The sequence below is a fragment of the Rousettus aegyptiacus genome, unplaced genomic scaffold (assembly GCF_014176215.1).
Source record: "Rousettus aegyptiacus isolate mRouAeg1 unplaced genomic scaffold, mRouAeg1.p scaffold_m13_p_14, whole genome shotgun sequence".
NCBI classification, from domain to species: domain Eukaryota; kingdom Metazoa; phylum Chordata; class Mammalia; order Chiroptera; family Pteropodidae; genus Rousettus; species Rousettus aegyptiacus.
The window spans coordinates 51,540,708-51,568,640 of NW_023416289.1; the positions used below are offsets into that span (position 1 = coordinate 51,540,708).

At 46.7% G+C, this 27,933-nt stretch overlaps 2 protein-coding genes across 11 annotated transcripts in view; one reads left to right on the forward strand and one right to left on the reverse strand.

The window, feature by feature from the left end:
• The first annotated feature begins 96 nt into the window (after positions 1-96).
• On the forward strand, positions 97-27,755 carry RCCD1 (RCC1 domain containing 1). 5 transcript variants are annotated; one of them, XM_036231933.1, is made up of 9 exons: positions 97-715; positions 1,874-2,132; positions 2,259-2,655; positions 2,762-2,883; positions 4,205-4,303; positions 4,637-4,807; positions 5,358-5,387; positions 5,914-6,072; positions 26,791-27,755. In XM_036231933.1, the coding sequence occupies exons 1-8, from the start codon at positions 368-370 to the stop codon at positions 6,063-6,065; spliced, it is 1,578 nt and encodes a 525-aa protein (XP_036087826.1). In that variant the 5' UTR covers positions 97-367; the 3' UTR covers positions 6,066-6,072; positions 26,791-27,755. The 5 variants fall into 5 exon arrangements, with proteins under 5 accessions (XP_036087826.1, XP_036087827.1, XP_036087824.1 ...); XM_036231934.1 differs by lacking the exon at positions 26,791-27,755 and adding an exon at positions 6,144-6,723; XM_036231931.1 differs by lacking the exon at positions 26,791-27,755 and having other exon boundaries at positions 5,914-6,723.
• The window catches only part of PRC1 (protein regulator of cytokinesis 1), a 25,484-nt gene continuing 20,848 nt past the window's right edge, over positions 23,298-27,933 (reverse strand). Inside the window, exons 12-15 of one of the 6 annotated variants that reach the window (XM_036231930.1) lie at positions 26,949-27,038; positions 26,270-26,369; positions 25,819-25,857; positions 23,298-24,272 (exon numbers count right to left, since the gene is read on the reverse strand). In XM_036231930.1, the coding sequence (XP_036087823.1) occupies positions 25,841-25,857; positions 26,270-26,369; positions 26,949-27,038 (207 nt within the window). In that variant the 3' untranslated portion in view covers positions 23,298-24,272; positions 25,819-25,840. Of the gene's footprint in view, positions 24,273-25,818; positions 25,861-26,192; positions 26,370-26,948; positions 27,039-27,933 lie in introns of all 6 variants that reach the window. The other 5 variants (XM_016151551.2, XM_016151548.2, XM_016151547.2 and 2 more) reach the window with 5 other exon arrangements.

A 27,933-nucleotide genomic window follows, 5' to 3' on the forward strand; every position in this document is an offset into this window, starting at 1 on the left:
AGGGCTGGCCGTGGGACAGTCTCTGGAGGAGGAGCTGGGTATATCATGGTCACAGCAGAGTCACCTCTACCAAAGGAATCCTGTGGATTCCCCATGGGCCTGCTGAGTTGTGCTTTATCCTGTTGGAGGCTCAAGAGTTATGCCTAGAAAGCTGATCAGTAACTCTACGGGGTGGCCCTTGATACTTTTGTCTTTATGTTGAGAATTCTCCTTGACCTCCACTCAGGCGGTGCTCGGCTTCGGGTTGGGGTGTAGTCGGGGCAGGATCACAGTGTGGGCGGGCTTCCCCACCTCCCTGCTTCCGCTTTGAAGGCTAAGTCCGGCGGAAGCTCATTGGCTCAACGGTAACTGACAGGTCCCCGAACCAATGGGAGGGAAGGGCCGCCGAGGCGCTCGCCTCGTACAGCAGCTTCCGGTCGTGCTGCAGTCCTGCGAGTGTGAGGTAGTGAGACGCGGGAAGGCGGGGTGTTGCGGGGTCGCTGGTCGCCGACCCTTTAGCTCGGCTCTTTGGGGTGTCCCCCAAAAGCATCGAATTAGGGTTCCGCGGCCCCCTGGGTCCTGCAGGGGGCCAGACCCTCCGGTTTATCTCTGCCGCAGACCCACGGCCACTGGAGATTTCGTCCAGTTCGCACCCGAGGCCGCAGCCGCCCAGCATTGGCCTCGGGACCACGGAGCTTGGACTGGACCGGCTGCAGCGGAGACCGCTGGTACCGAGGTGAGCACCGCCCCCCGCGATCTGTGACGCCACCGCCCTTGCTAGCAATTGGCTCCGGGCACCGGCAGCAGCCAATGGGCGCCTCGCCCAGGGCGCTGGCCTTCCAACCATTTCCCTTGGCGGCTGCCGCGTCCTGGGCGGCTGCTTTGATGAGTCCCCCCGCCTTTCCATCCTCGATCGCAAATTGCTGCCTGAGGGGGTGAGGGCACAGGGTCAAGGTCAAGTTCAGAGGCTCCCTTGGCTTGGGATTGGGCACAGAAGGGTTTAGGAGCGTCGGCCCAGGGTCTTGAAAATGCCTTGGAAATTATGATCGAGCCAAACATGAAGTTCTGAGCAAGGGGTGTTGCTGTTGTAACCACTAGACTGCGTCTGTCTCCCCATTGGTGCGTGAGCTCCCGGGGAGCAGACAGCCTTCCTCATGGGAAGGAGTCAATAAATGACTAGATGAGCTCCAGTTGAAACTGTGTTCAAATAGGTCCTTGAATACCCATGGTCGTTTTTAGTAACTAAGTACTGGCCTTAGTAAGCTAAGACCGTGTGCTTATCATGTATGAGCCAGCCCTTGACCCCCTTATTGGCATCTATTCCAAACAATTCCACACGATCCGAATAAACATCCCCTTCTTCTACACCTTCCTTTGTAAAACTGAAGAAACTGAATTGGACTCAGAGCTGAAATGAATCAGCTGAGGACACAAGGCCCTGCTAGCTGCAGAAGCAAACATGCAAACCCTGGAGCTGGTTGTCACCCACCATACCATTACCTGTCACTTTACGATTCCACTGGTGGGAAGAGGACCACTGTATGTGGAGTTGTGGGCCTGGCGTTTAGCCCTCTACCCTCCTCGGTTCTAAGCTGTGTGATTGTGTAAGGGTTACTTTCTCTGTCAAATGGGGACAATTCTAGTGCCCAAGATGACATGGGATATGTCCCTGACACATAGGAGCTGAAGGGGCTCAGATCCTAGTCCAACGCCTGAGGGTGAGGCCACAGAAATCCCTGGTGCCCACTCTGTGGGGTGCTGAACTTGCTTCGGTCAAGAGGGAGGACACAATCCTAAATCTCTAGGACTTTAGTCAAGGCTCTCAGCGAAGGCTGTGGAATGGAGATCGTCCGGCTCTGTGGTTTAGGAAGGTGGTGCTCTCCCCATCTTCCAGGTAAGGCAGCTCCCGTGGCCGGCCAGGGGCTGTGTGCCAGGATCGTCGCCCACCCAGTCGAGTGGTGGCCAGCAGAGAGCGCTGCCAGGGCATGGCGGAGGAGCGTCCCGGGTCCTGGTTCGGCTTCGGTTTCTGCGGCTTCGGCCAGGCGTTGGGCTCGGGCCACGGGCGCCAGGTCCACAGCCCCGAGCCGCTGTGCGCGCCGGACCTGAACGCCGACATTTGCCGCGTGAGCGCGAGCTGGAGCTACACTGCCCTCGTGAGCCGTGAGCGCCCCGCCCCCGCCCCGCCCCCACGTACACGTGGCGCTCCCACGTCCCGTGTACGGCCCACGTGTACGGCCCACGTGCCCCGCCCCCTGCTCAGCGGCTCTCCGCTCCCACAGGTGCCGGCCGGCTGCACCTGTCGGGCTCGTGCGGCGGCGCGTTGGCGGGCTGCCGGGACGCGTGGGCCTCGGAGGCGCTCCTCGTGGTGCTGCGTGACGCGCGGGGAACCGCGCCTGGACCCGAGTTGCAGGCCTGGGCGCCCGGCTCAGCGCTGACCGGGGAGCCCCTCTGGGCCCAGACCCTGGAGCTGGAGGCCGAGCGGGAAGACCGGCCGGGCGCTGAGGCCCAGGCCGGGGGGCTGCCCCTGCTGCCCGGCGCCCGCGCCTACGTGAGCCCGCGGCCGCCCCTTTGCCGGCCGCTGGCCCCGGAGCTGCGGGCGCGCCGCCTGGACCTGGGCGCCGAGCACGCGTTGCTGCTGGACGAGTTGGGCTGCGTGTTCTCCTGGGGCGGGGGCAGGTGAGCAGGGCGGCGGGGCTGCTTGCGGGGGTGGGAGGCGAGCGTGTGCGGGAGGAGGGCGGGGACACCCCTCAATGTGACAAGCCGACTGGGGCTCCTCGCTCAGGCATGGACAGCTGGGCCACGGGACCCTGGAGGCAGTGCCGGAGCCGAGGCTGTTGGAGGCGCTGCAGGGCCTGCCCATGGCGGGGGTGGCGGCTGGTGGCTGGCACTCCGTGTGCGTGAGCGGTGAGTGGCGCCTCTTCAAGGCTCCAGCGGGTCTTGTGGGCTCCGGACCTTCCGGGGCGGGGGTGGACCTCCCGCCAAGCCTGTCCTACATCGTGACTCCTAAATGCCTCTCAAGCTGAGCCCCTCGCCAGCACCGTCGCCTACTCACCCCGGGACCGTGCCTGCGTCACGTTACTGGTCCCACTGTCCGGCCCGTCTGCCTCCAGGCGGGACTCTGTCTCAACGACCCCTAAGTTGGAACGGAGGGTCGAGGGGCAGCGCAGCCGAGGGGAGTGGGGAAAGAGGCTGCAGGCGTGTAGGTGGCCATGACCTGTGGCGTACCCGCGGCACTCGGATGCCCAGAGGGAGGTTCACAGTGATGTGTGTGAACCATGGTGATGCCATGGCCGACGGCCAGGGACCAGAATGAGGTGTTTCACTGGGACTGTGAGTCCACCAGCCTGGCAGGCTGTCCCGCTGTTGCTGATCCAGGACTGTTGAGTGGGGCGGGCGCCCGTGCTCTTCTCAAGGTTCTGTATCTGGGCCTCTGGCTGCGACTTAACATCACCTGGGGGCGCAGCTACCTATGCCTGCGCCCCCCACCCCCCCATGCCTTGCTAGGCTTCAGGGAAGGGAGCAGAGGCTGGAAACACCCCAGTGGCAAGTCTCACATGTAACGTTCAGAAGACATTTCAGGCTTTCGGTATCGTGGTTGTAGCCGGGATGCTTCAACGCAGACTTCATCAATTCAGATCATTATTCTGCCCTTTGTGACTTATCTCTCTGTGCCTCAAGCTTTCTTGTGAATAAAATGGAAATATTGTGGCAGAGGGGGCTGTTATCATATAACTGTATTGGGCTGTCATGAGAATTAAATGGTTATATTTGAAAAGTGCTTAAAACTGGCACAGACTAAACTGTTGATAAGGATGAATAGCCACTGTTAGTGTATTTTTAGCTTACGGCTGTTGCTCCAAACAACAAACTGTGGTTGTCTGGAGACGGAAGGTGGGAGCTTCAGGTAGGAGGCCTTCCATGGTGGGGGGAGCAGGGCTGGAGAAGGAATGTCCAACGATACCTTTCTGAACTGTGTGTGTCTGTGTGAAAGGAAGGTGCAGCAAGAGACGTGTTTTAAAGAGAAGGGTGATTTGAAGGCACTTTAGGGGGAAGGGGACCTGTTAGTACAAGGGCACTGGGGGGCCCTGAGGGAGACACCCTCCTTGGAGTGCTAACTTGGATGGGCCTCAGTTGTCTCCACGGAGCTCGTGAGGGGTAGGGGAGTTCGGATGGATGCAAGGGGGGCTCACAGTCTCTTTAATGGGTCCCTTTATCTCTCTTTTAGAGACTGGGGACATTTATATCTGGGGCTGGAATGAATCAGGGCAGCTGGCCCTGCCCACCAGAAGCCTGGCGGAGGACAAAAAGACAGTAGCAGGGCAAGGTGAGCCTCAACTCGACTTCCACACGTTTCTGCCATTACTACTTCTGGCCACGTGCTGACCTGGGAGCTTACAGTGCTCAGAAGGGGCATGTGACACACTGTAGGACTCTGGGAGAGAGCGTGGCAAGGCCGCTGCCAGTGTCAGCACTAACTCCACACGTGTCCATGCCACCACTTCCTGGGAATGTAGGGACTGGAAGCATCACTTTGGAGCTAGAGAATAATGTGCTTCATAGAGCTGTTGTAGTAAATGAGTTACTCTGTGAATAAGCTTTAGACAAATACCTAGTGTTAGCCATCATTTTCCTCATCATTCTTATCATTTCTCCGAAGCCACTGGACAGAACGAAGATGGTTCTGAAGAGAACAAAATTGCTGAAGCTGAGGATGGAGCCCCTGCCACATTCATATCCGTCCAGCCCTTCCCAGCTCTGCTGGATCTGCCCCTGGGCTCAGATGCAGTCAAGGCCAGCTGTGGATCCCGGCACACGGCGGTAGTGACGAGTGAGTGGAGCTGGATGGGCTGGTTCAGGATGGAACAGGAAGTCACTCCACCTCACTCTAGCTTGTGGCTGAAGAAAACAGTGTGATAACCTAAAACACCGCTATTTTAAGCCTCACTGACATGTACTGAGCAGCTGCCTTAGCACATAGAACTCTAGCCTCCACATGGTTCCAACTGGCTCTCCAGCGTGTCTCCAAAGGTTCTTCCTCGTGGGGGCAGGCTGGTGTTCTCCAGCCTCCGTGCACAGGCACGTACATGTCCCTGGCCAGCCTTTTCATCTGATGGCAAGGTCTGCCCAGACTGGCTTCTAAGACTCTTAGCTCAGTAGCCGTGTATTAAGGCCAGTCCAGCTGGCATATAGGAAGGTAATTTGTTCATTTGGATCTTTACGCTCCCCTCCAGTGTGATTAGACAGTAGAGATTGTGCTGTGCCAAGCAAATGTCATGACAATTTACAACATGCTGGTTATGGCTTGTGGCAGGACAAGCTAGGCAAACACCTTGTCAAAAAGCAGTAGTAACAGCCTTTTACTGTCCTTTTCGTTGCAGGAACGGGGGAACTCTACACCTGGGGCTGGGGTAAGTAAGATCTTTGTTTTCGTGATGCTTAAATCAAGGGGAAGAAAGACCTGGGTATGGGGGGCAGGTGACAAGAGCCATGCTGACACATGGGAGGATAGGGACTGCAGGGCTGTGTGCTCCCTTCTGTAGAATAGATGCAGGCACACTCAGAAGGTCAGATGAAGTCCCAGCTCTCTTTCTGAAAACCTTTTTGTCATAAGGGAATATTTAGCTAGCATTTATGAAACATCTTTTGGTTCGGTGCTGGTAAAGAAAAAGATAATACAAAAATCCCTGCTCTAAGCATCTGGCCTTAGGAGCAGGGAACATAGAGGCACTCCTGTCCTGGGGTGATGGTGGCTGCCACCTCTTCCAGACCTGCAGGCTTGCCTGCCCCGAGGCTGTGGCACTGGGCTCCTAAATTCGCACCACACACCTGCAGGGTGGTGGCTTTAGCCAAGAATTCGTGTGGATGGGCTGGTTTTCCTTCCTGGTGGAGACAAGCCCGGAGGAAACAGTGGCCAAGGGTCTGCTTTCTCTGTAGGTAAATACGGACAGCTCGGCCACAAGGACACAACCAGCTGGGATCGACCCTGTCGTGTGGAATATTTTGTAGATAAGCAGCTCCAAGTAATGGCTGTGAGCTGTGGGCCCTGGAACACCTACGTGTATGCTGTGGAGAAAGAGAAGAGCTGATGTGTAGGTAAGGGCATGAAATGTGCGTGCAGTACAATAAAAAATTACATAGCTAACATTTGTGACACTCCCACCCAGGTCAAGGAAAACCATTGTCAGCACCTGGCCCCTCATTCATGCCTCCCCATCATAGCTTCACCTTAGAGCAGTGTCCTCAACTTTGTCCTCACATTTGAAACACCTAGAGAGCTTTGGAAAGAGGTGCCCAAGACCAGCATCAGACAGTGAAACCGGAACCTTGGGGTGTGGGGCCTGGGCAGATATTAAAGCTCCTCGCTCCTGCGCCACTCCAGCTGATTCTGCGGTAGTGGCCGGACAGGGCATCGCTGCAGGTCGCCTTGTTCGTGTATGTGTTTTCATTTACAACCTCGCCACCCTGTTTGCATCCTCACGTGATACAGTTTTGTTCATCTGCCTTTGGACTTTAGGTAAATGGAGTCATTCTGTGTATGTCTTGTTTTCTCCATCCAGCACTGCAGGTCATTTGTTTTTGTTATGTGGTATTCCATTGCATGGATGTAACTAAATGATATGTTTTTTTGTTCATGGTCATTTTTTTTTTCATTGTGTGAAAATGCACATAAAAGTTTATCTTACCATGTATTGTTTAATCTTACCACTTTTAACTAAATACATTCACATTGTTGTGTAACCGTCACCGTCAGCCATCACCATGACTCTATCTTGTAAATCTGAAACACTATACCTGTTAAGCGATAACTCCCCATTTCCCCTACCCCCCAGCCTCTGGCAACCACCATTACGCCCTTTGTTCTTATGAGTTTGACTATGCTAAATACCTCACATAAGTGGAATAATACTGCATTCGTATTTTTTGTCTAGCTCATTTCATTTAGCATGATGTTCTCAAGGTTTATCCATGTCTTAGGGATGTGTCAGAATTTCCTCCATTTTTAGGCCTGTATAATGTATGTATATACTACACATTTTCTTGCCCACTTATCAGTCCGTGGACACTTAGGAGGTTGCTTCCATGTTTTAGCTATTGTGAATAATGCTGCTAGAACGCAGGGTACAAATATCTCTTTGAGACCCCGTTTTGAGTTCTTTTGGGTATATACTGAGAAGTGGAATTGCTGGGTTATGTGGTAATTTTATTTTTAAATTTGAGGAGCCTATGTACTGTTTTCCACAGTGGCTGCTCCCTTTTACATTCCCACTAGCCATGCGTAGGGTTCCAACTACTTCACACCCTCAGCTCTCATTTGTTTTTTTTCATAGTAGCCATCCTAGTGAGTGTCAGATGGTATCTCGTAGTTTTGATTTACGTTTTCCTAATGATTAGTGATGTTTAGCATCTTTTCATGTGCTTATTGGCTACGCGTATATCTTTGGAGAAATATCTGTTCAGGTCTTTGCTCGTTTTTGAATTGGGTTGTTTTTTTTGTTGTTGTTCAGTTTTAGGAGTTCTCTCTGTATTCTGGATGTTAATCCTTTCTCTGATACGTGATTTGGAAATATTTCCAAGAGATGTTGATAGCATCTCTTGGTGTAAATTGTTTAATTTTCATCAAGTAGTTTGTCAGTTTTTTGTTGCCTATGCCTTTGTTGTCACATCTAAAAAATCATTGCCGAATCTATCGTTGTGAAGTTTTTCTGTTTTCTTGTTTATTGTTTTAGGACTTACATTTAGGTCCCTGATCCATTTTGAGTTAATTTTTGGATATGGTGTTAGGTAAAGGTCCACCTTTATTCTTTTACATGTGGTTATCTGGTTTTCCCAGGACCATTTGTAGAAAAGACTGTCTTTTCACCATTGAATGGTCTTGGCACTCTTGCCAAAATTGTTTGACCATATATGCAAGGGTTTATTTTCAAACTGTCTGTTCCGCTGATCTCTATTCTCTTTATGACAGTGCCACACTTTTGATTACTGTAGCTCCAGTAAATTTGGAAAAAATCAGAAAGTGTGACTTCTCAAGTTTTGTTCTGTTTCAAGATTGTCTTCGCTTTTGGGGATCCCTTAAGATTCCATATGAATTTTAGGGTGGGTTTTTCTGTTTCTATAAAAAACATCATTGGGATTTTGATAAAGACTGTGGTCAATCCGTAGATCACTTTGAGTCGTAGTGACATTTTAACATATTAAGTCTTCCATTCCTTGCACACTGTAAGGTAAACACATGACATGCCAAGAGAAGTTGTAAATGCACGCCTTTGTTGGGAGAGGGCTCCCAGGCGAGGGTCACTGGTCCGGAGGAGAGGGGCCAGAGAAGTCGCGCCCTGGGACGGGAGGGCGTAGTTTTTATAGGGTTATGTGGGGGTAGGGTATAGGATGGAGAATGTCAGTTGAGCGTCTGAGTTAGGGTAGTGGCGCCAGGGCTTTAGGGTGGGCCCTGATCAGTTGGGCATCCGGATTCCAGTGTCAGGCTGGGAAGTCTCCAGGCAGACATGCGGCTGGCCCTCCCCCGCCGACCTAACACTAGATGTGTTTCCATTTATTTATGTTGTCTTTAATTTCTTCCAGCAACATTTTGTAATTTCAATTGTGTGTTTCATCTCCTTGGTTAGTTTCTAAAGTATTTTATTTTTGATGCTAAGTATTTTATTTTTGATGCTATTGAAAATGGAATTGTTTTTGTTATTTCCTTCTCAAATGTTTCATTTTGTATATAGAAATGCAACTGATTTTTGTGTAGCGACTTTGTTCTACTTACTTGGGTTCATTCTAAGTTTTTTTTATGGAGTCTACGATTTTCTACATATGTCATCTGCAAATATTTTTACTTATTTTCCAAGTTGGATGCCTTTTTTCTTGCCTAATTGCTCTGATTACGATTTTAGTATTATATTGATTAGAAGTGAAAGTGGGCATACTTGTGTTGTTCCTCCTCAAGCTGTGTGTTACCTTCAAAGAGTTCCTCAGTATCCTACGTGAGGGATAAGAAGGGCCTGAGCCAGGCATCTTATTGAGGGCAGAGCCCATCGAGATGCTGGTCAGAGGGATTAGGGAGAAGCATCCCAGAAGCAGGAATGCAGAGGCTCAGAGGGAGGCCGTCACTTGGCTTAGGGAGGTGAGTTGCTGCTGAGAATCTGCACCTACTTTAGACCCATGGGCTTATTCAGAAGCTGAGTACCAAGTCTGAGAGCTCAGAATTAATAAGAGCACAAGTGGAGAATATCAGATACCAAAAATGAGCTCTGATTTTAGGATTAAGACCTCTTCTTTGCTCTTTGGAGCTCTACTCTAGGTGGCCTCTGACCCTTAGGAGTTGGTCCAAGGAAGGCAGGCAGAGGACACTTAGGTATCTAGTTAACCAGACCAGGATCCGATTCCTTGTGGGGCTCTTGTCTGGAATTACACTGTCATGGCCTGACTGGCTGCTTGGCAAGAGGCCCACTTCTTCCCTGCACCATAAAGTCCTCTTCTGAACCTTGTGGATAGTGCTCAATGCCTAGAATGCAAGACGGAAGGACAGGTGGTGGGTCAGGAGCAAGTGAGGAAGCGTATACCCCAGGGCATGGCAATGCCTCTCCTCACCATCATTCTCTGCACACGGGCATGAAGCCTTTGAGGGTCTGAAAACACAACAGATGTGAAGCCGATAAAAATAGCAGTGACAGTTCCTTAACATTCAAGTTTCACAAAATTCCTGCAAAGTAGGTGGACTGCTCCCCTCCTGCTGTACATACTTGAGTATGTGGACATTTCACACATGTCGTTCACACACCCCAGCAGTCCCGCATCCGACATCATTTCAGATCATCTTGTGACTATCACTTGGTGAGTTCCCAAGTTGATCTCGTGAGAATGAAGCATTCCCCAAGAGTAGTGAGTATGGCAGAGGCATGCGGGCTATTCAGTGAGCTCAGACTGGGTGGATTAACCATCTTAGGAGTTGAGTCAGTGTCAACATGAGCAAAACGAGGGCAGCATTGGGGAGCAGAGGGCACTGCATGCGGGGCGTGTGCGTGGAGGGAAGGAAGAGGTCTGCCCTTCCTGGCTTCAGAGTTGAGGGAGGGCGAAACCCTAAACGTGTGGAGTCCAGCTTCAGTCAGTCCCTCAGTTCCCTACACCCTATAGGGACACTGGGGAGCCAAAGGAGAAACAGGTTTCATGAAGAATGAATGAACAGGCCACATCTGGCAATTCTCAGAAAAAAAATGTAGGAAAAAACTACCTCGCAGGTTAGCCTGATCTGGAGATTAGAGCTGTACCCTTTCGGCAGTATGGGATCATTTTAAATCCCCACTGGCAACGTGGGTGTGAGGGTTTCACTTTCTCCCTGTCCTCGCCAATGCTTCTTCCCCTCATGCTCCCACTTTTAATAATTATTGCTATGCTGGTGAGTACGTTTTGGCTCTGATTTGCATTTTCCTAATGGATAATGAATGTTAATGTTTAGCATCTTCTCATGAGCTTTTAGGCCATTTGTGTATCTGGAGAAATGTCTATTCAAATCCTCTGTCAACTTTTTTCCTTTTTAAAATTAATTTTTAAAAATTTTAAAAATACACATAACATGAAATTTTTAAACCATTTTTAAGTGTATAGTTCTGCTGTATGGAAGCTGTTTACATTGTTGTGCGATCTCCTGAACATTTTCATTTTCCCAGACTGAAACTCTACCCATTAACAGCTCCCCATTTCCTCCTCTACGTCTGTAAATGTGACTACTCCAGATACCTCTTATAAGTGAAATCATACAAAATTTGCATTTTTATGACTAGCTTATGTCACTTAGTATGATGTCCTCAAGGGGTATCCATGTTGTAGCATGTGTCAGAATCCCCTTTGTTTTTAAGGCTGAATAGTATTCCATTGTATGTACATACCATTTTGTTTACATGTTCGTCTGCTGATGGACACTTGGGTTGCTTCTAGCTACTGTGAATAATGCTGCAATGAACATGAGGGTACAAATATTTTTCCCAGACTGCTTTCAGTTCTTTTGTGTGTATACGTAAAAGTAGTATACGGTAAAGTTATTTTAAACTTTTTGAGGAACAGCCATACTGTTTTCCATGGTGACTGCAGTATTTTACTTTCCTACCAGCAATGCACCAAGGTTCCAGTTTCTCCACATCTTCACCAACATGTGGTATTTTCTGCTTTTTTGATAGTAGCCATCCAGTGGGTATGAAGTAATAGCTCATTGTGGTTTCATTTGCATTTCCCTCATGATTAGTGATGTCGAACATCTTTTCGTGTGCTTGTCGACTATATACCTTCTTTGGAGGAATGCCTATTCAGGTCTTTGGCTCAGTTTTGAATTGGGCTTTTGTTGTTGTTGTTGAGTTGTAAGTTCCTTATGTATTCTGGATGTTAGATCCTTGTTCGATAGATTTTCTGCAATTTTTTCACATTCCGTGGGTGTCTTTTCACTTTATTGATAGACTTTTGATACAGAAAAGTTTTAAGTTTTGATTAAGTCCAATTTATTGTTTATTTTCTCGCTGGTGCTTTGAGTGTCATGATTAAGAAATCATTGCCAAGTCTTAGGTCACTAAGCTTTATCCCTATGTTTTCTTCTAAGAGTTCGTAGTTTTACAAAACTCAGATGTTTAAAATCTTTGATGCACTTTGTTAATTTTTGTATATACTGTGAGGTAAGTGTCCACCTTCATTCTTTTGCTTGTGGACATCCAGTTGCCTGGCGTCATTTGTGGAAGAGGCTGTTCTTTCCTCCATTGGATGGTCCTGGCACAGTTGTCAAGTGTGGATTTATTTCTGGGCTCTTAATTCTATTCTGTCGTTCTATGGGTCTGTTTTGCCGCACTGTTGTGACTACTGTATCTTTGTAGTAAGTTTTGAAATTAGGAAGTATGAGTCTTTTAATTTTGTTCTTCTTTTCCAAAATCATTTGGTTGTTTGAATCCCTTGCAATTCCATAACTATTTGAAGATAAGTTTTTACATTTCTGGAGGAAAAAGCCATTGGGATTTGGATAGAGTGCATTGAATCTATGGGCCAGCTTGGGGAGTATTACCATCTTAATTATGTTAAGTTTTCCAATCCATGATCACAGGATATCTTTCTGTTTACTTAGGTCTTTAATTTCTTTCAGCAATCATTTGTAGTTTACAGTGTACAAATCTTCCATCTACTTGGTTAAATTCATTCCTAAGTATTATTTCTGATGCTATTGTAAATGGAATTTTTTCTTGATTTCATGATCATTACTGAATGGCCACATAGAAGTACAATTTTCAATGGGTTGTTGTCTCCTGCAAATTCGTTGAATTTGTTTATTAGCTTTAGTAGTTTTTTCTTTGTAGATTCTTCAGGATTTTCTATATATAAGATCAAATTTTTTATGACTAGAGATAATTTTATCTCTAATTTGATGGCTTCATTTATTATTATTGCATAATTGCTCTGGTTAGAACTTCCAGTACAGTGTTGTATAGAAACGGGAACGTAGATATCCTTGCCTTGTTCCTGCTCCTGAGGGAGAAGCTTTCACTGTTTCAGCATTGAGTATTAGGTTAGCTGTGGGTTTTTCATGAATGCCTTTTACCATTTTGAAGAACCTCTTAACCTGGTTGGTTGAGTGTTTTCATCATGAAAGGGTGTTGGAGTCTGTCAAGGGGTTTTTCTGCATCAACTGATCATGTATTTTGCCCACTCCATTTTGTAAATGCAGTGTGTGCAGTGTGTCACAGTAATGGGTTTTTATGTGTTGAATCCCTCTTGCATCCTTAGAATGTATTCCACTTCGTCAGGGTATATAATGCTTTTAGTGTGCTGCTGGCTTCTGTTCGCTAGTATTTTGTTGAGGAACTGTACATTTGCATCTGTCCCTTGATTTACGTGGATTGTAAATTTAATGAGAAAGAAAACTGTAAAAAGAGTCCACTAATACAAAAAAAAAATACTAAAGAAATAAGCCATTAAAAGTTACAAAAATATTTATTTCACATATTTTCATAAAAGCTAATGAAATTTCAGAAAAACTAAAATTTTATTTGTTGTCAGTATCTACTGTAATATAAAGCAATCAACCTCTTTTTAATTGGTACAAAGTCACTATCTCCATCACTTGAAATATTTGGAAGTGCTACTTTGGTTTATGTTTTTAGAAGATCTGTTTCCAACCTCATCTTCAGCCAAGTTTTCGTAACTTCTTTGATATTCACTGCAACATTTTAAAGAATCTTTCTGAAATTTTAAGGTTTGTTGGATGTTTGGATCAATATATAGAATTGCTGTTTCCAGTTTTATGGTCAGTCGAAGAGCTTTCTAAATATTTTTTCTGTGGTAATGAAACTGATTCAAGATCACTGCCGTATTCATCAGCAGGGTGGGCTTCAGATATTAAGTGAATTAATTTATTATCGGCTAACTCATGATCAACCATTAATTCGTTAATCTCATCTATATTCAAATTGTCAGAGCCTCCTTCTTGAAATTACTGAATTAATAATACCAGTTAATCCTTCATTTTTGGAATCATATTTCTGGGTACAACAACTTCTGGCTGTATTGCTTTCCAGCAAGCATTTGACAGCTTTATATCACTCAAAGTTAAATCGCTATTCTTGATACAACTTAAAACTGTGTATTTATTCCAGGCTTCTGTAACTGATTCGTTATCTTCAAGGTTGTTAAAAATATCATTAAAACACTGTTTAATCGAATTTTAAGGTGGGAATAATGTCTTAATCTAAGTCTATAAAAGTCAAAGTGTTTTAAAAGGAAGATATTTTTCTTACATTTTTCACTTCTGCAACAATACATTGGTAAAACCAATCCCAAAAAACATCAGTAGCACAGGTGCTTTTCTATTTCCCATCCAGGAAAGGGAAGATCATTAGTAATTATGTGTTACTAAGTATTCTTTGTACCTTGCTGAGTTAAGCTATTGTGTTTTAGAAAGAGGAATTGTCAGTAATGGAAATGAAAAAGAAACTCATAAAATGAGGCTGCTTAAATAGAAACCAAGTGTAAAAAGTCTGCATAAATGGGTGAATATTTATCGCATGTAAAAAAAAAAAAATGAAAAAATACTACATAAGTGAAGGCACGGGTGTATAATCATGAGGGAAATGATTCCGAAGGTTTTTGGTGATGTCTTTGTCAAGTTTTGGTGTCAGAGTAATGAAGGCTCATGTGATAGATTAGGAAGTGTTCCATGCTTTTCAGTTTATTGGAAGCATGGAATTCACTAGTGAAGCCATCTGATCCTGGGATTCTCTCTGTTGTGAATTTTTAATTGCTGAATTATTCACGTAGGTCTATTGAGCCTTCCTATTTCTTCTAGTTTCAGTTTGGGTAGTTTGTGTGTTCATAGATATTTCTATATTTCATCTAGTTTATGTAATTTATTAGAATTGATAATTACTTGTTAAGCATCTTTGTATTTTGTTACTTCTGTCAACTGAGAGCAGTGTTAAAATCTCCTGTGAACATGTAAGTCGGTCCAAACCCATTGAATCCTATCCCATCTACCATTTTCCCATATCATACTATCTTCCCATCCCATTCCAATATCTGCCATCATCCTGCTTCCTATTTAATTCCATAACACATTCCTCCCATTTCTCATCTCATCCCATCTACCCTCACATCTCATCTCCCATAACATCCCATCTTGCCCCATCCCAAGCACGTTCTGTTTCCTATCCCTACCTCCCATCCCACCTTCCATCCTTAACACCCATCCCACGCCTTCCCCAGTTCCATCGCTTCTCCCGTCTTCTGTCCACGCTCCCATCCTGTCCTTCATCCAGTCCGGCCTCCCAGCTCTACTTCACTCCCATCCCAACCTACCTTCCACCCTATCCCACATCCCTAGCTATCTTACCTCCCATTCCAAAATCATACCCCATCCCTTATATACCTGTTCCCATACCACCGCATCTCTCGATCCTGTCTCCCGTCCCATCTCCCATCCCATCCGTCGCTGATTCCCATCCCATTTCATCCCCGCACCCTGCCTATCTCCCACCCCGTCTCTCACTGCATTGCTACTCCCATTTCACCTTTCTTCCCAACCCTACTCCCATCCCATCTCCCATCCCTATTCCCGTGCCATGGCAGCTCACGCCCCTTCCGCCATCCCATCCAATCAATCTCCCACGGGTACTCCATCCATCCCCACTCCCCGCCCCTCCCACATCGCGCCACATACAGTCCCATCTAGGATTCCGTCCTGTCTCCTGTCCTGTCCCATCCCACATTCCATTTTATCTCCCATCTGACGTCATCTCACATGTCATCTCATGTCCGCCCCCGTCCCGTGTCGCATACCTACTCCTGTCCCACCTCCCACACTTTCATCTCCCCTCATCCCGTCCCTTGCCCAAATGCATCCTACTCCCATCCTCTGTCCTTGCTCCATCCTGTCCTTGCTCGCACCCCACTCCTCCTCCTAGACTAACTTCTGTTCCATCTCATTTTACCCGCTGTTCCATCCACCCGTCCAGCTTCTCATCCCTGCTCACTCCGTGCAGCAAACCACCCATATCTCCCGTACCAGCCCATCCCATATCCCATCTCCTGTAATATCCTTTTCCCGTGTCATCTCTCTTATCCCGGACATCCCATCCCTGCTACCATCCCTTTTTGCCAAGTCTCCGTGACCATCCCGTCTCATCCCACCTCCCCAAACCTACCCTCTTCCCATCTCACATCCCATCCCATCCCATCCCAAATGCTGTCTACATCCCCCCTTATCCCACATCCGTCGCCTCACATCCCGTTGCCTCTTCAGTCCCATGGCGCATTCCTTCCCACGGCTCATCCCCATCCCAACCCATTCCCCTTCCCACCCCACACCCTGTAGTACATTTCGTCTCATTCTATTCCACAACCCTGTTTCATTCTTGTCCATCCCTTATCCCCCATCCAATAACACCCCCGATCCCATCCCTCCTCACATCCCAACCCTTCTCAGTGTATCCCACCTTTTAACCAGTCCCACATCCCAGCCCATCCCACATCCCTTCCCGGTCTGCGTGACATCCACATATTTATCCCACGTATCATCCCGTCCTTCATCTCGCCCCATTTCCCGTCCCGTCTCAGTTTTCATCCCACCTCTGCTCTCATCCTAACTCCCATCCTTACTTCATCCCCCATCCCGGTTCACAGTGCATCCCCTATCCCTACTCCCAGAGTCTCGATTTTATTCCATCTCATACCGTATCCCATTCCATTCCCCGGCTCCTGCTCCTGCGCCATTCCGTCTCCCATCCCCTCCCCTCCCCTCCATTCCCCCAACTATCTACGGTGCAGTCCCATCCCAAACTGCCTCCCGTCCTGTCCCATTCTCTATCCCAGCATCACACCCCATCCTGTCTCTGATCCCATCTCCCGCCCCATTCCATCCCGTACCATCTCCCATTACATCTTTCTCCCGTATCATCTCATCTCACATCCTCTCTTCTCCCATCTCCTGCCGCATCCCATCTCTCATTGGTACGTCGTGTCACCTCAAGCCTATTCCATCTCATTCCATCCCTGCACCCGGCCCGCCTGCCCTCCCATCCCACGTCTCACCTCGTCTCACGTTCAGCATCCCATCCCTCATATCACCCTATCAGCCGTCTCATCTCTCCGACATTTGACCCCATCCCTTCATCCTATCCCAGATTCCATCTCCTCTCCCATAACACGCCATCTCCCATTTTATCCCCACCCCCCGTCCTTTCTCTCTTCTCATCCCTTCTGGCCCCTGCTCTAATCCCATCCCCACTCCCATCGTCCTTCACCGGTCTTATCCCTAATCCCACTGTCTCCCATGCCACCAGGCCGAATACACACACTCCCATCCAACATCTCATCCCTCTCCCCTCGCCATCCCGTCTTGCGTTCCGTCTTTCATTTCATTCCTACTCCCGTGCCATCTCACATCCTCGTCATTCCCCACCTCATCCCGTCCACCATCCCGGCCCAACCCCCCTCCCACACCACCCCACATCTTACTGAATCCCCACATCCCATACCATTCCACAACATTCCCCATCCCAACCCGTATTCCACAGCCACTCTGATCCCGTCCCATCTAACATCCAACTCCTCCCACATCCTCTCCCATCTCATCTCCCATCCATCCCATCTTTCATCGAATCCCGTTTTCGGTCTCATGCCCTCTCCGATCTCAACACATCCCCCATTACGCTCTTCCGTCACATCTTCCCATGTCCCATCCCCACCCACACCCTCAACGCGGTCCCATCTTGCCTCCCATACCACACCCATCCCATCTCCTAGCCTTTCTGCCACCGCACCTACCTTCCTGACCCCTGTCGCATCCCTTCCCCAGTCCTACCCCTAGCACTCCTTTAATGCCATCCCAACCTCGCTCCCATCCTATTGCATTCTTGCTGTCCCACATTCCAGTCCTACATCACACCCCACCCCACCCCATCCCACCTCACCTTACTTCCCAACCCATCTGATCTCCCATTATATCCTTCTCCCATCTCATCTCATCTCCCATGTCCTGTTGCTTCTCATTCGCCTCTCAAACTTAACTCCCATCCCATGCCATCCCATGTCTCACCCCCTCTATTACGCCATCTCCCGTTGCCCTACTTCTCTTCCATCCCTTCCCGATTCTCATCCCAAACCTATTCCCATTCCTTCTGGGCCCTATTCTGTTCCCATCCCCTCCTTCCCCAGTGTCCTGTCCTTATGCCCGTATCACCCATTGCACCTCCCCCCCTTCCAACAGCCTCCCACCCCCCTCACAGCTCCCATCCCATCTACCGTCCAGTCCCATCTGCCCGTCCTACCCTACCCTACCCTACTCCCATCCCAACCCATCTCACATCCCATTCCTCCCTATTCCATCCTGTGTCCTTCGCTTATCCACACCTATCCCATTACCCATCCCAATGCACCTCCCATCCCATCTCACATATCATCATCCTGTCTTTGATCCCAATTATATCTCATCCTTTCCCCCATGTTAACCAGTGTCCCATCCCAATGTTCAGCCCTACCGCAACCACATTCCCTGCCTTCCCACCCCACATCCCATCTTATCCGAACCCTCATCTCTGCTGCCATCCCATCCCATCGCCGCCAGCCAATCCCAATCCCACTCCACACCCACTCCAACCCGCATCATACCCCACCCCACTGAACATCCCATGCCATCTTTTATCAGATCCCATTTCCTGTCCCAGCCCATTTCCCATCTCATCCCACCTAACCTCACATCCCATCCTATATATCCTGCCACATTCTGTCTGCCACCCCATCCTTCATCCCACATCTCATCTCCCATGTCATTCCATCACGATGGCCTCCCATCACCAGCCCCTCCCATTTCCTATCCCTGCTCCCACCCACTTTCCATCCTGCTCTGGTCCCATCGCTTCTCCCATTCCATCTTCTGTCACTCCTCCAGTCCCACCCCCTGGGCCGCAGTCCGTGCCATCTCTCATCTTACCGAACCCCCACATTGCATCCCATCCCACGTCATACCCCACCCCATCTGCCATGGCATCCCAACCCTCATGCCAGTCTTACTCTGATCCCATCTCGTCCAGCCTCACCTCTCATCCCCCTTCCAGTCCCATCCCCAGCTCCCCTCGCCTCCCACGTACCATGCCATCCCCCGTTTTGTCACTGTTCCCATCCCGTCTCCCATCCAGACCCGTCCCCAGAACGTTCTTTCCACGGAGCATCCCATCTCCCACCCCCCACATCCTGTGTCCGCCCATCCCCACTCTGCTCCTGTCCCCTTTTCTGTCTCACTCCATTGAATCCCCACATCCCATTCCTAACTCCAGTCCCGTTCCTTCCCTGCTCTCATCCCATTTCCCATCACCTCTCATCTGCCCTCACGTCTCAACCCACACCCTATCCCATTCCGTCACCAAAGCCGTCCCAACTGCCATCCCAGCCCTACTTTGATCCTATCCCATCACCATCTCATCCCATCCAGTCTAACATCCCGCATCCCGTCCCGTTCTTTTTCAGATCCACACCCCTCCCCCCATACTGTCACCATCACCTCTCGTCAGTCTCGCTTCCTGGCCCGTGCCGTTTCCTGTCCCATCGACCATCCAATTCCATCTCGACCTACCTCCCGCCCCGGCATCACACCCTCCCCATCCCACATCCTACCCAGTCCCATCCCACCTCTGATCCCATCTGCCTGTACGTCCTCCCGTACCATCTTCCATCTCCTATTTTATTCCCACCCACCTCCCAAGCTTACTCCCATCCCACTCCCTCTCTGCACCCAGCCTATCTCCAGACCCATCCACGTCTCATCCTGTCTGACATCTCACATCCCGTCCCTACTCTCTTCTCACCCCCATCTCATCACACTCTGCATCCCATCCAGTCGTACCCAGTCCCTCTCATCCTGTTCCAAATTCTGTCTCATCTCCCATAACGTCCCATCTTGCCTCCCATCCCAAGCCCGTTCTGTTTCCTATCCCTACCTCCCATCCCACCTTCCATCCTTAACACCCATCCCACGCCTTCCCCAGTTCCATCGCTTCTCCCGTCTTCTGTCCACGCTCCCATCCTGTCCTTCATCCAGTCCGGCCTCCCAGCTCTACTTCACTCCCATCCCAACCTACCTTCCACCCTGTCCCACATCCCTAGCTATCTTACCTCCCATTCCAAAATCATACCCCCTCCCATATCATACCTATTCCCATACCACTGCATCTCTGATGACATCTCTTTCAAAATTATTCCCATCCCATCTCCCATGCTGTGCCAACTCACATGTCATCCCATCTTTTTTCGCTAATCCAATCCCATCTCTGCTCTTATCCTACGTGCAATACCCACACCCATCCCATCTGCTCCCATCCCTGCTCCTTATTTCCAACTCACCTCCTGTTCTGTCTATCCCCACCCTACCTCCCTTTCCTGCTCTCATTCTGTACAGGAAACAATATGGAATCTCCTCTATCAACCAATCCCATCTCCTGTTTCATCTCCTGTGCATCCAAGACATCCCATCCCCTTTGTCAAGTCTGTGCCCATCCCATCTCATTCCCACCTCCCCTTCCTTCCCTTCCTGTCTGCCTCTCCCACGCCTACTCCCATCGCAGCTCCTAGCCCTAGTCCCATTTCATTTTTCCCATTCCACCCTTTCCTCAATTCCATCTCCTTTCCCGACTCCCAACCTATCCATTCCCAGTCTCATGTCACATCTAGCCCTAGTCCATTCCCATCTCCAACCCCATTCCCTGCCATCCCACGTTATCTGACCTGTCGTTTCTACTCCAGTCTCATTCTTTCCATGTTCTCATTCCATCCCTTCTCACCTCCCGCACCGAGCCTATCCCCATCCCCACCCCACCTTCCATCCTTACTCCTACTCTCATTCCACCCAGCATCCACGCCCATTCACCTGCACTTAAAGCTCATCCCGTATCGTAACGCATTTCCTCTCCTTTCCATTGACACCTCTCAAGTCCCATTTCCTTGCTACTCCAACCCCAACACATCTTTCGTAACATTCTTCTCCCATCTTACCATTTCCATTCCACCTTCCATCCTTTCTCCTATCCCATCTACCATGCAATTTCCCACCCCACTTCAGTCCCATTGCAACCTACCTCACATACCATCCCAGTCGCCGCACTTCCCATTTCCTATCACTACTCCCCTCTCTGCCTTCTTTCATATCATTTCTTCCTTCCCCAATTTTTTCCCTACTCCCAGACTATCTCTCATCCCCACTACATGCCATTCCCATCCCATAATAATTACTATGATCATGTTTACTTCCCTTTATTAACGCAGTTTGTGTATTGTTAACTAATTGTTTAGTATTCTTCGTCATTCCTGTTACTGAAAGCAGTGTTAATATCTTCAACTACTATTGTGAACATAATCCATCCCAGCCCACTTCCCAACCCATTTACATTTATTATCCCATCTCACCGCACATCCTGTTCAGATTCCAGAAACGTGAAAATGGTAGGAATGGAAAGCGTGGAAATGAAGAATAAAAGAATGAGAGGACAGGACAGAATGAAAGTGAACAAAAGATGGAGAAAGTGAGATAATATGAAAAATAGAAATAAGATACATAGAAATGTGAAGGAAGATCTATATAAAGATGGAATGAAAGAACAAATGATAAAGATAGCTAGAAACAATGAAAAAAATAGGACAAATAAGAAAGATAGCAACAAAGAAAATATAGAAAGAGAATGATAGTAAGCTCTAGAACAAAGTATGGATAGAAATATAGACATTAAAATAGATCAATAGGATATAGGGAGAAGATAAAGATACACAGAAAGTAGAGAATGAGAACGAAAGAATGTTGATGATAGAATAAAAGTTAAAATGAAATATAAAAAAATAGAAATACAGAGTGAATGACAGAAATCTAGAAAGATACACAGAGTGTGGTGTGGCAGAAAGAATGAAAGACAGAAGAAAGGTAAAAGCTAGGAAGATTAAAAGATGAAGAAAAAAGGTACATAGAAATAGATATGAAGATGGAATGAAAGAAAGTCACATAGTTCAAAGTAGTAAGATAGAATAAAAGATTTAAAAAGTGAGACCAAGTAGAAATATAGATAGCTAGACACAGAATGACAGTATAAAAGTAGGACAAATGAGAAAAAGAAAGTATAAAAAGGAAGAGCAATGGAAAGACAGAATGAATGATAGGTAGATAGAAACATAGGAAGACAAAAAGATCGATCAATAGGAAGAGAAGACAAAAAGATGTAAAGATAAATAGATACATAGAAAATAATATAGATAGAATGTAATATAGATAGAATGACAGAAGAGATAAAGGAATTTTAGAAAGAGAGCAAAAGGTAGAAGATAGGTGGAGAGAGCTAAAGGTCACTAGAAAAATACAGAATGAAAATTAAGACAGATATACACAAAGATATAAAGGTGAAACTGAACTTTTAAGTAGAAACAGAAAGATAGCTAGAAACAGAATGAATGTAGAAAAATAGGATGATTGAGAAAGAATGCTGAGATACATAGAAAGTAACAAAGATGATGGAAAGATTGGACAGACAGAAATTTAGGAAGACAGACATTAAGATAGGTTGATAGGATATAGACAATGAGAATGAAAGAAGGAAAGTTAGGATAGAAGAGACAGCTAAAATGAAGAAAGAGAATGAAAGATATAAGGTAAAGAAAACAAGAGACTAAAAGAAGAAACTTAGAAAAACAAAAACAGAACAGAAAAAGATACATAGAACAATGGAATGAACAAGCTAGAACAAAAAGACACTAAGATAAAAGATAAAGATACAAAGAAAGATGAGAGAATGGAAGTAGAACAAAAGTTAGAAAGATAAATATAAGTATATATAGGTAGAATGATGAAGATTGAAAGATGATGTAGCTAGAAAAACAAATATAGAAATACAGAAAAATAGAAATATGTAGAAATATAGAAATACATAGTTATATAGAAAGATGCAATGAAAGATAAGTTAGAATGAATGCTGTAGCAAGAAAGGTAGAATGAAAGATTTATAGAAGAGTTAGAAAGATACAGAAAGAATGAATAAGAAAAGATGGAAAGAGGAAAAAATATAGAAAGATAACTAGAAGGATAGATACATAGAAACACAGGATGAATGAGAAAGGAGGTAGATAAAAAGAATGAAAGATAAATAGAAAGGTAGATGGAAAGGTAAGAGTTAAAGTAAATAGGAAGAGAGAAAGATAAAAGACCAATAGACAAGATAGAAGACATGTAGAAAGATAGAAATTTAGAAAAATAAAAAGAAACATTGAAAGCAATATTTGAAGGAAAGAAAGGTAGTAAAGAAAAACATAAGATGATAGGTAGAAAGATAATAAGATTTAAAGATAGAAGGGTACCTAGAAAAACAAAGATAAATATAGAAAGACAAAAGATAAGAACAAAAGGATAGAAATGACAGTAAGAAAGGTAGACAAAGAATAAAAGATGGAAAGTCAGAGCAACAGAAAGAAAGGAAGATAAAAAAACAGATAACTAGAAAGACACAAAGAATGAAAGTAAAAAATAGGATGAATGAGAAAGACAAAGACAATAAAAAATAGAAACAGAAAGGGAAAGCTAGATGGAAACAAAGGTTAGAAATATGACAACATAGATCAATAGAATCACAGAAAAAGATGTATAGAATTAGAAAATAGCTAGAAAGATACATAGAACTATAGATAAGATAGAAATATAGAAGAGAGAAAATGAAAGAATTTTAGAAAATGAAAGAATTTTAGAAACAGTAAAATTCCACAAAACAATATTAAAAAATCACATTCCAGACTAAAAATGTTTTCTACAAACCAAATGAACCAAAAACTTCATCTTAGAAAATCTGAAAACAATATATCCACATTTTATTCTTAACCATATATTTATATTTTTAAAACACGACATGTATACCTATGACTAAATGGCATGGTGTACACTTCCAGACCAAGTCCATCTCCACACATTGGTCAGCTTCCAACTAAAAGCACAGGCAGAGTAAGAATAAATATTAGTAAATAATAGTGCCTTGGAGAGAACAGTAGTGATCAACAGGGAGGACAAAGGAGCCTCATGTGCACACTGCAGCAGGACCTGCTCCCCAGCACTGACACGTGCAAAGTTCTAGGTCTCCCCAACAGCCGACAAACCAGGCTGTGGGCTGCAGGGGGTAGACACTCGGGCATGGTGGACACAGGTATTTGGGGGGTGGGTGGGCAAGGATAGGACAGAGAAAACCAGAACTAGAGTTCAGATGAGCACATGAGAGCATGCCATATAACAGAACTATGCAGTTTACCAAAGGGGCCCCCACCCTCCATGTCACCTCATTGGCAGTAGGTCAGCCACCTCTACCTCTGACACATGGACATCCTCGTCAGGAGGAAGGCTGTGCTGTCCTGTTCAGTGAGGATAGTTTTAGGTGAGAATAAGCTACTGTAGCTACAGCATTACTCGAACATCCCTTCTACGCAGCGGTGCTGTGCAAAACTGCGGCCGTGCTTCAGCAAGTGCAACTAGGTTCATGTGCTGAAATTTGTACTTGCTGCTATGAATATATTATGTGTGAAAACCAAGTGTCTAATGACATACTAAGCCTATGATGGACTTCCATCTGTAAGTAAGGCCCATGGTAATGGAACCTATCCAGGATTTGAAGCACACATAAACCAAAGAAAAAGCCACAATTAGGTCCAGTCCAGACGCATGAAACCACAGCTAGCTGACTGATCAGGTCTTCTCAGGACTGGATGTCGGTTGAATTGAGGATTCGAGAAGTAACATCAGATTTGGAGGCCTTTGAAAGTTCTCGCTGTTGAAAAATAAACATCATCAGTGGCAGGAGTCTCCTCTCTGGGTGCCCTGCCCTTGTAAGCATAGCTAAGTGTCAGCACGAGGCCCGAGGGCTATTTCTCTGACACAGATATACCCATCACAGGCCATGTTAGGAACCAAAGGTGAGGCGCCGTCACCGGATATAGTGTGAGTACAAATACATATCCCCTTGACCCCTTTCCTCAGTCTCTCCATTGAAGACCACAAGAGAAACCCCTTATGCTTCACAAAATACTCTGAGTTGTCCAGCTAAGTGGGCAATAAGCTTTGGTCTTTTGAGCCTTTTATAAATGGAGGCCAGACCATGTATCTACCAATCCCTGGGGCTGAGGGCCTTGGAACCTGCTGGTGATTTGATCTCATGCTGGAGCACATGGTATAGAAGCAGAAGATGAAGCATGAATGACCACTGAGAAGAGCACATGTTAGGAGAGGTTAGCTAGTGTACTGGCTTTGGTGCTGCCTGGTGCGGCTGGCTACCCACAGCAACTCAAAACCACACGAACCTTCCCAGGCCTAACCACAGAGATAAGCAGATGCGTTTTAAGCTCCAAGTGGATGAAATGGGGCTTGGTGGAGCAAGCCAAAAAAAACAACAAAAAGAAACCTGGACCCTCTCCAGCAATTGGCTAGCCAGAGTGGCATGCACACACTACTAGAGTTAGAGCCATGCCAGTCATGAAATTTCAAAAAAGTGCCAGAATGTGAAGCTAATTTCAATGCTGAAAACAAGCTACAGTCTTGGACAACTGCAGCAACTGGGGAGCTGGCCTGACACCCTCGGCTGCAACTGAGCTGCCCGCAAGGGCAAGGCAGCCTACCTCTCAGGAGGAACATACTGAGGGAAGAGAGCACATGCATTAAGTAAAAGGCATTGTAGTTAAGAGTTTGGTAAATGTGGACTACGATACTAGGAGCTGAAGAGCATCCTGGAAAATGAGTTACTTCCAGAGCCTCATATCTGCTTTAGCACCTCGGTATGGGAGAAGTAGGTGACAGCAAGGAAGTGAGCGTTGGCTAATTCAGAATGGACAGAAAGTTGGCATTCGGCCCCGAGAGGTTAGTAAGGCATATACTCCAGGAAATAATCATCAGGCAGGCCAAGAACCTCACCATAGGCAGCACACAGCTGGGGCTCCCCTCCCCAGGTGATGGGGCCTCTATTCTTTCCAGCACATTAGAGGCCTTCGATGTCACTCGGGGAGGGTGAATGTTTTCTGTTGTGACATAACATGATAAAAAAGCTTTGCCTGACTTTAGGTGGGGCTGAGAATCCAATTCAAGTCTGAACAAGTTTTCTTATTTAATCAGCAGGCCAGGCTGCTGGGAACTTAAGCCAGATATTTATTACTCATGAAGTCTGTATTAGGCATTCCTGCTTCCTTTGTAAAAAAAAGATTCTGTGATAGAACAGCTGAGGATTACTGGTTAGTGAAGCCCTGTGCTGAGATGGGAATAAAGCCAGCAGATGACAGGTCAGTTTGGAAAAAGGACACGGGACATGCAGGGGTTGCCATACAGACCTGAAGCCCGACAGGGGAGCTGTCAGAGAGGGATGGATCCTTCTAAGGACAAAGAAGACAAATTACCAAGAACTCCACCAAGAGAGCACCAGGGCCATGATCAGAAGGGTCGCCTCCTGCAGCCAGGGAGTGGTGTAGGGAATCGTGTAATGGTATTTCTTAAGCAGAAGGATCTGGATTAAATGTCTAGTCGCTGATGCCATCTTCCTTCCTCTAGTCCCACCGTCCCCCAACCTCCACCCATGGTTAAGGCAGGAAAGGGATTCTCAGCCTCCAAAGAACTGTCCTAAGAGCCTGGGCACCACTGGGAAGATACCCACTGCCCCAACTGTGTGCTCCCCAGAGACTGGTAGATATTAGAAAGGGTGAATTACCGCAAACTCAGAATAGGTGCTGGCAACAGAGTTAATGCTGAAGTTGCGCTGGAGGGGGGCCGAGCTGGGGTACCCACCGCTCAAGATGCTGCCATTGAGCTCCAGGTTCTCCTTGTTGGCTCCATGCCGGCCAGCATGTGGGGTGTTTTTCCCTGAATAGGTAGAAGTAAGGACAGGCTGTAGAGGAGGAGAAGAGAGATCAGTGTATCATCCTTATAACGACCACACACACAGAAGCTAAGAGCATTTTTGTATTATTCATGTGTCTGTAATCCTATAAAGTACTTCCGGTGTACAAAAAGATATAAATTCTTAATTTGCAGAACACGTAGCTTGAGCACAGTCTGCAAAATTCGTGAAAGACTGAACACCTTTTAGCATGTACTCCCCACCTGTCTCCTATGCGAGAGTACCTGTCTAGTGACCCAGTGTCAGGACTGGAACCCATGCACAGGGACCTTGCTTGGCAGCAACTGAAGACCTAGCTGTGACCTGAGCCCCTAGAGGCCACCACCTGCTCATTAGTCTCCCAGTCACACCCTCAGGCTTCTGCCTAATGCCAGTGGGGCTCAGAATGACCATGTCTTCTTTCTTTCAGTTTTTTACAGATTGAATGGCTTACATCTGTCAACTCTCAGCATCACAGTGATAACCAAATCCAGGGATCTTAGAAACTGGAACAAATAGGTGGGACCCCTGGATAAACAGGCTGTGCTGGGAACATGCTCGTACACAGAGACAGAGAAGCTTAATAACCTTGCTGCCAGAAGGTGGAAGTCGAGACACCGCAAAGACAGGCCGGATGCTGCTGTTGGCCGTGGCATTGGACATGGTGGTAGTATTCAGCTAGGAGAAAAACAGAGGTAACCAACTGAGACAGCGTGCTCAGCAGCCTGCCCCTGGCACTACAAATGAGGATGAGAGGCAGTCTCAGGGAGGTGGGTTTACATGGTGGAGAACTTTCAGGAAACTTGTGAAAAGTGTTCAAAGCCTATTTACTTCCAGCAGATGGAGCTGTAAAATGGTATAATTATTCTATCTCTAAAAGTTGGACAGTTATCACATGACCCAGCCATAAATACTCCTAGAATTACTGAGGAGAAATGAAAGTATATCTCCAGACAGAGACTTATACATAAGTATTTAGAGCAGTGCTATCTGTAATAGCCAAAACAACTAGAAACCAACCAAAATATTCGACAGGCAAATGAATAAGTGAACCATGGTCGTTGCACACTGGAATACTGCTCAACAATAAAAAGTAGTGACCTAGCGATACATGCACCATCTACAGTTATGCTAAACTGAAAGAAATTATAATAAATGAAAAAAGGCATACTGTTGAGTCTATTGATATAAAATGTTAAGAAATGCAAATTACTGAATAGTGACAGCAAATCTGTGGTTGCCAGAAACTGAGGGGGAGAGGGAGGAGGAAGGAAGAGGAAAGGACTGTGAAGCGGAACGAGTTGACTTTTGGGGCAATGGGTCTGCCCACTGTCTTGACTGTGCCCGGTGCACACATGTTAAAACTTTATATTAAAGTGTACACTTTAAATATGATGTGTCAATCTTATTCAATAAAGCTGTAAAAAATTAATTTAAAAACTCGGTGGATAAAATGGGATAGTGAAGCTATTCAAATACAAGACAGACTAGGAAATATGACTTAGGAAAATATATGTGTGGCTTCAGGACATAGATAGGTTACTTACGCGGTACAAGAAGTATAGGCCATGAG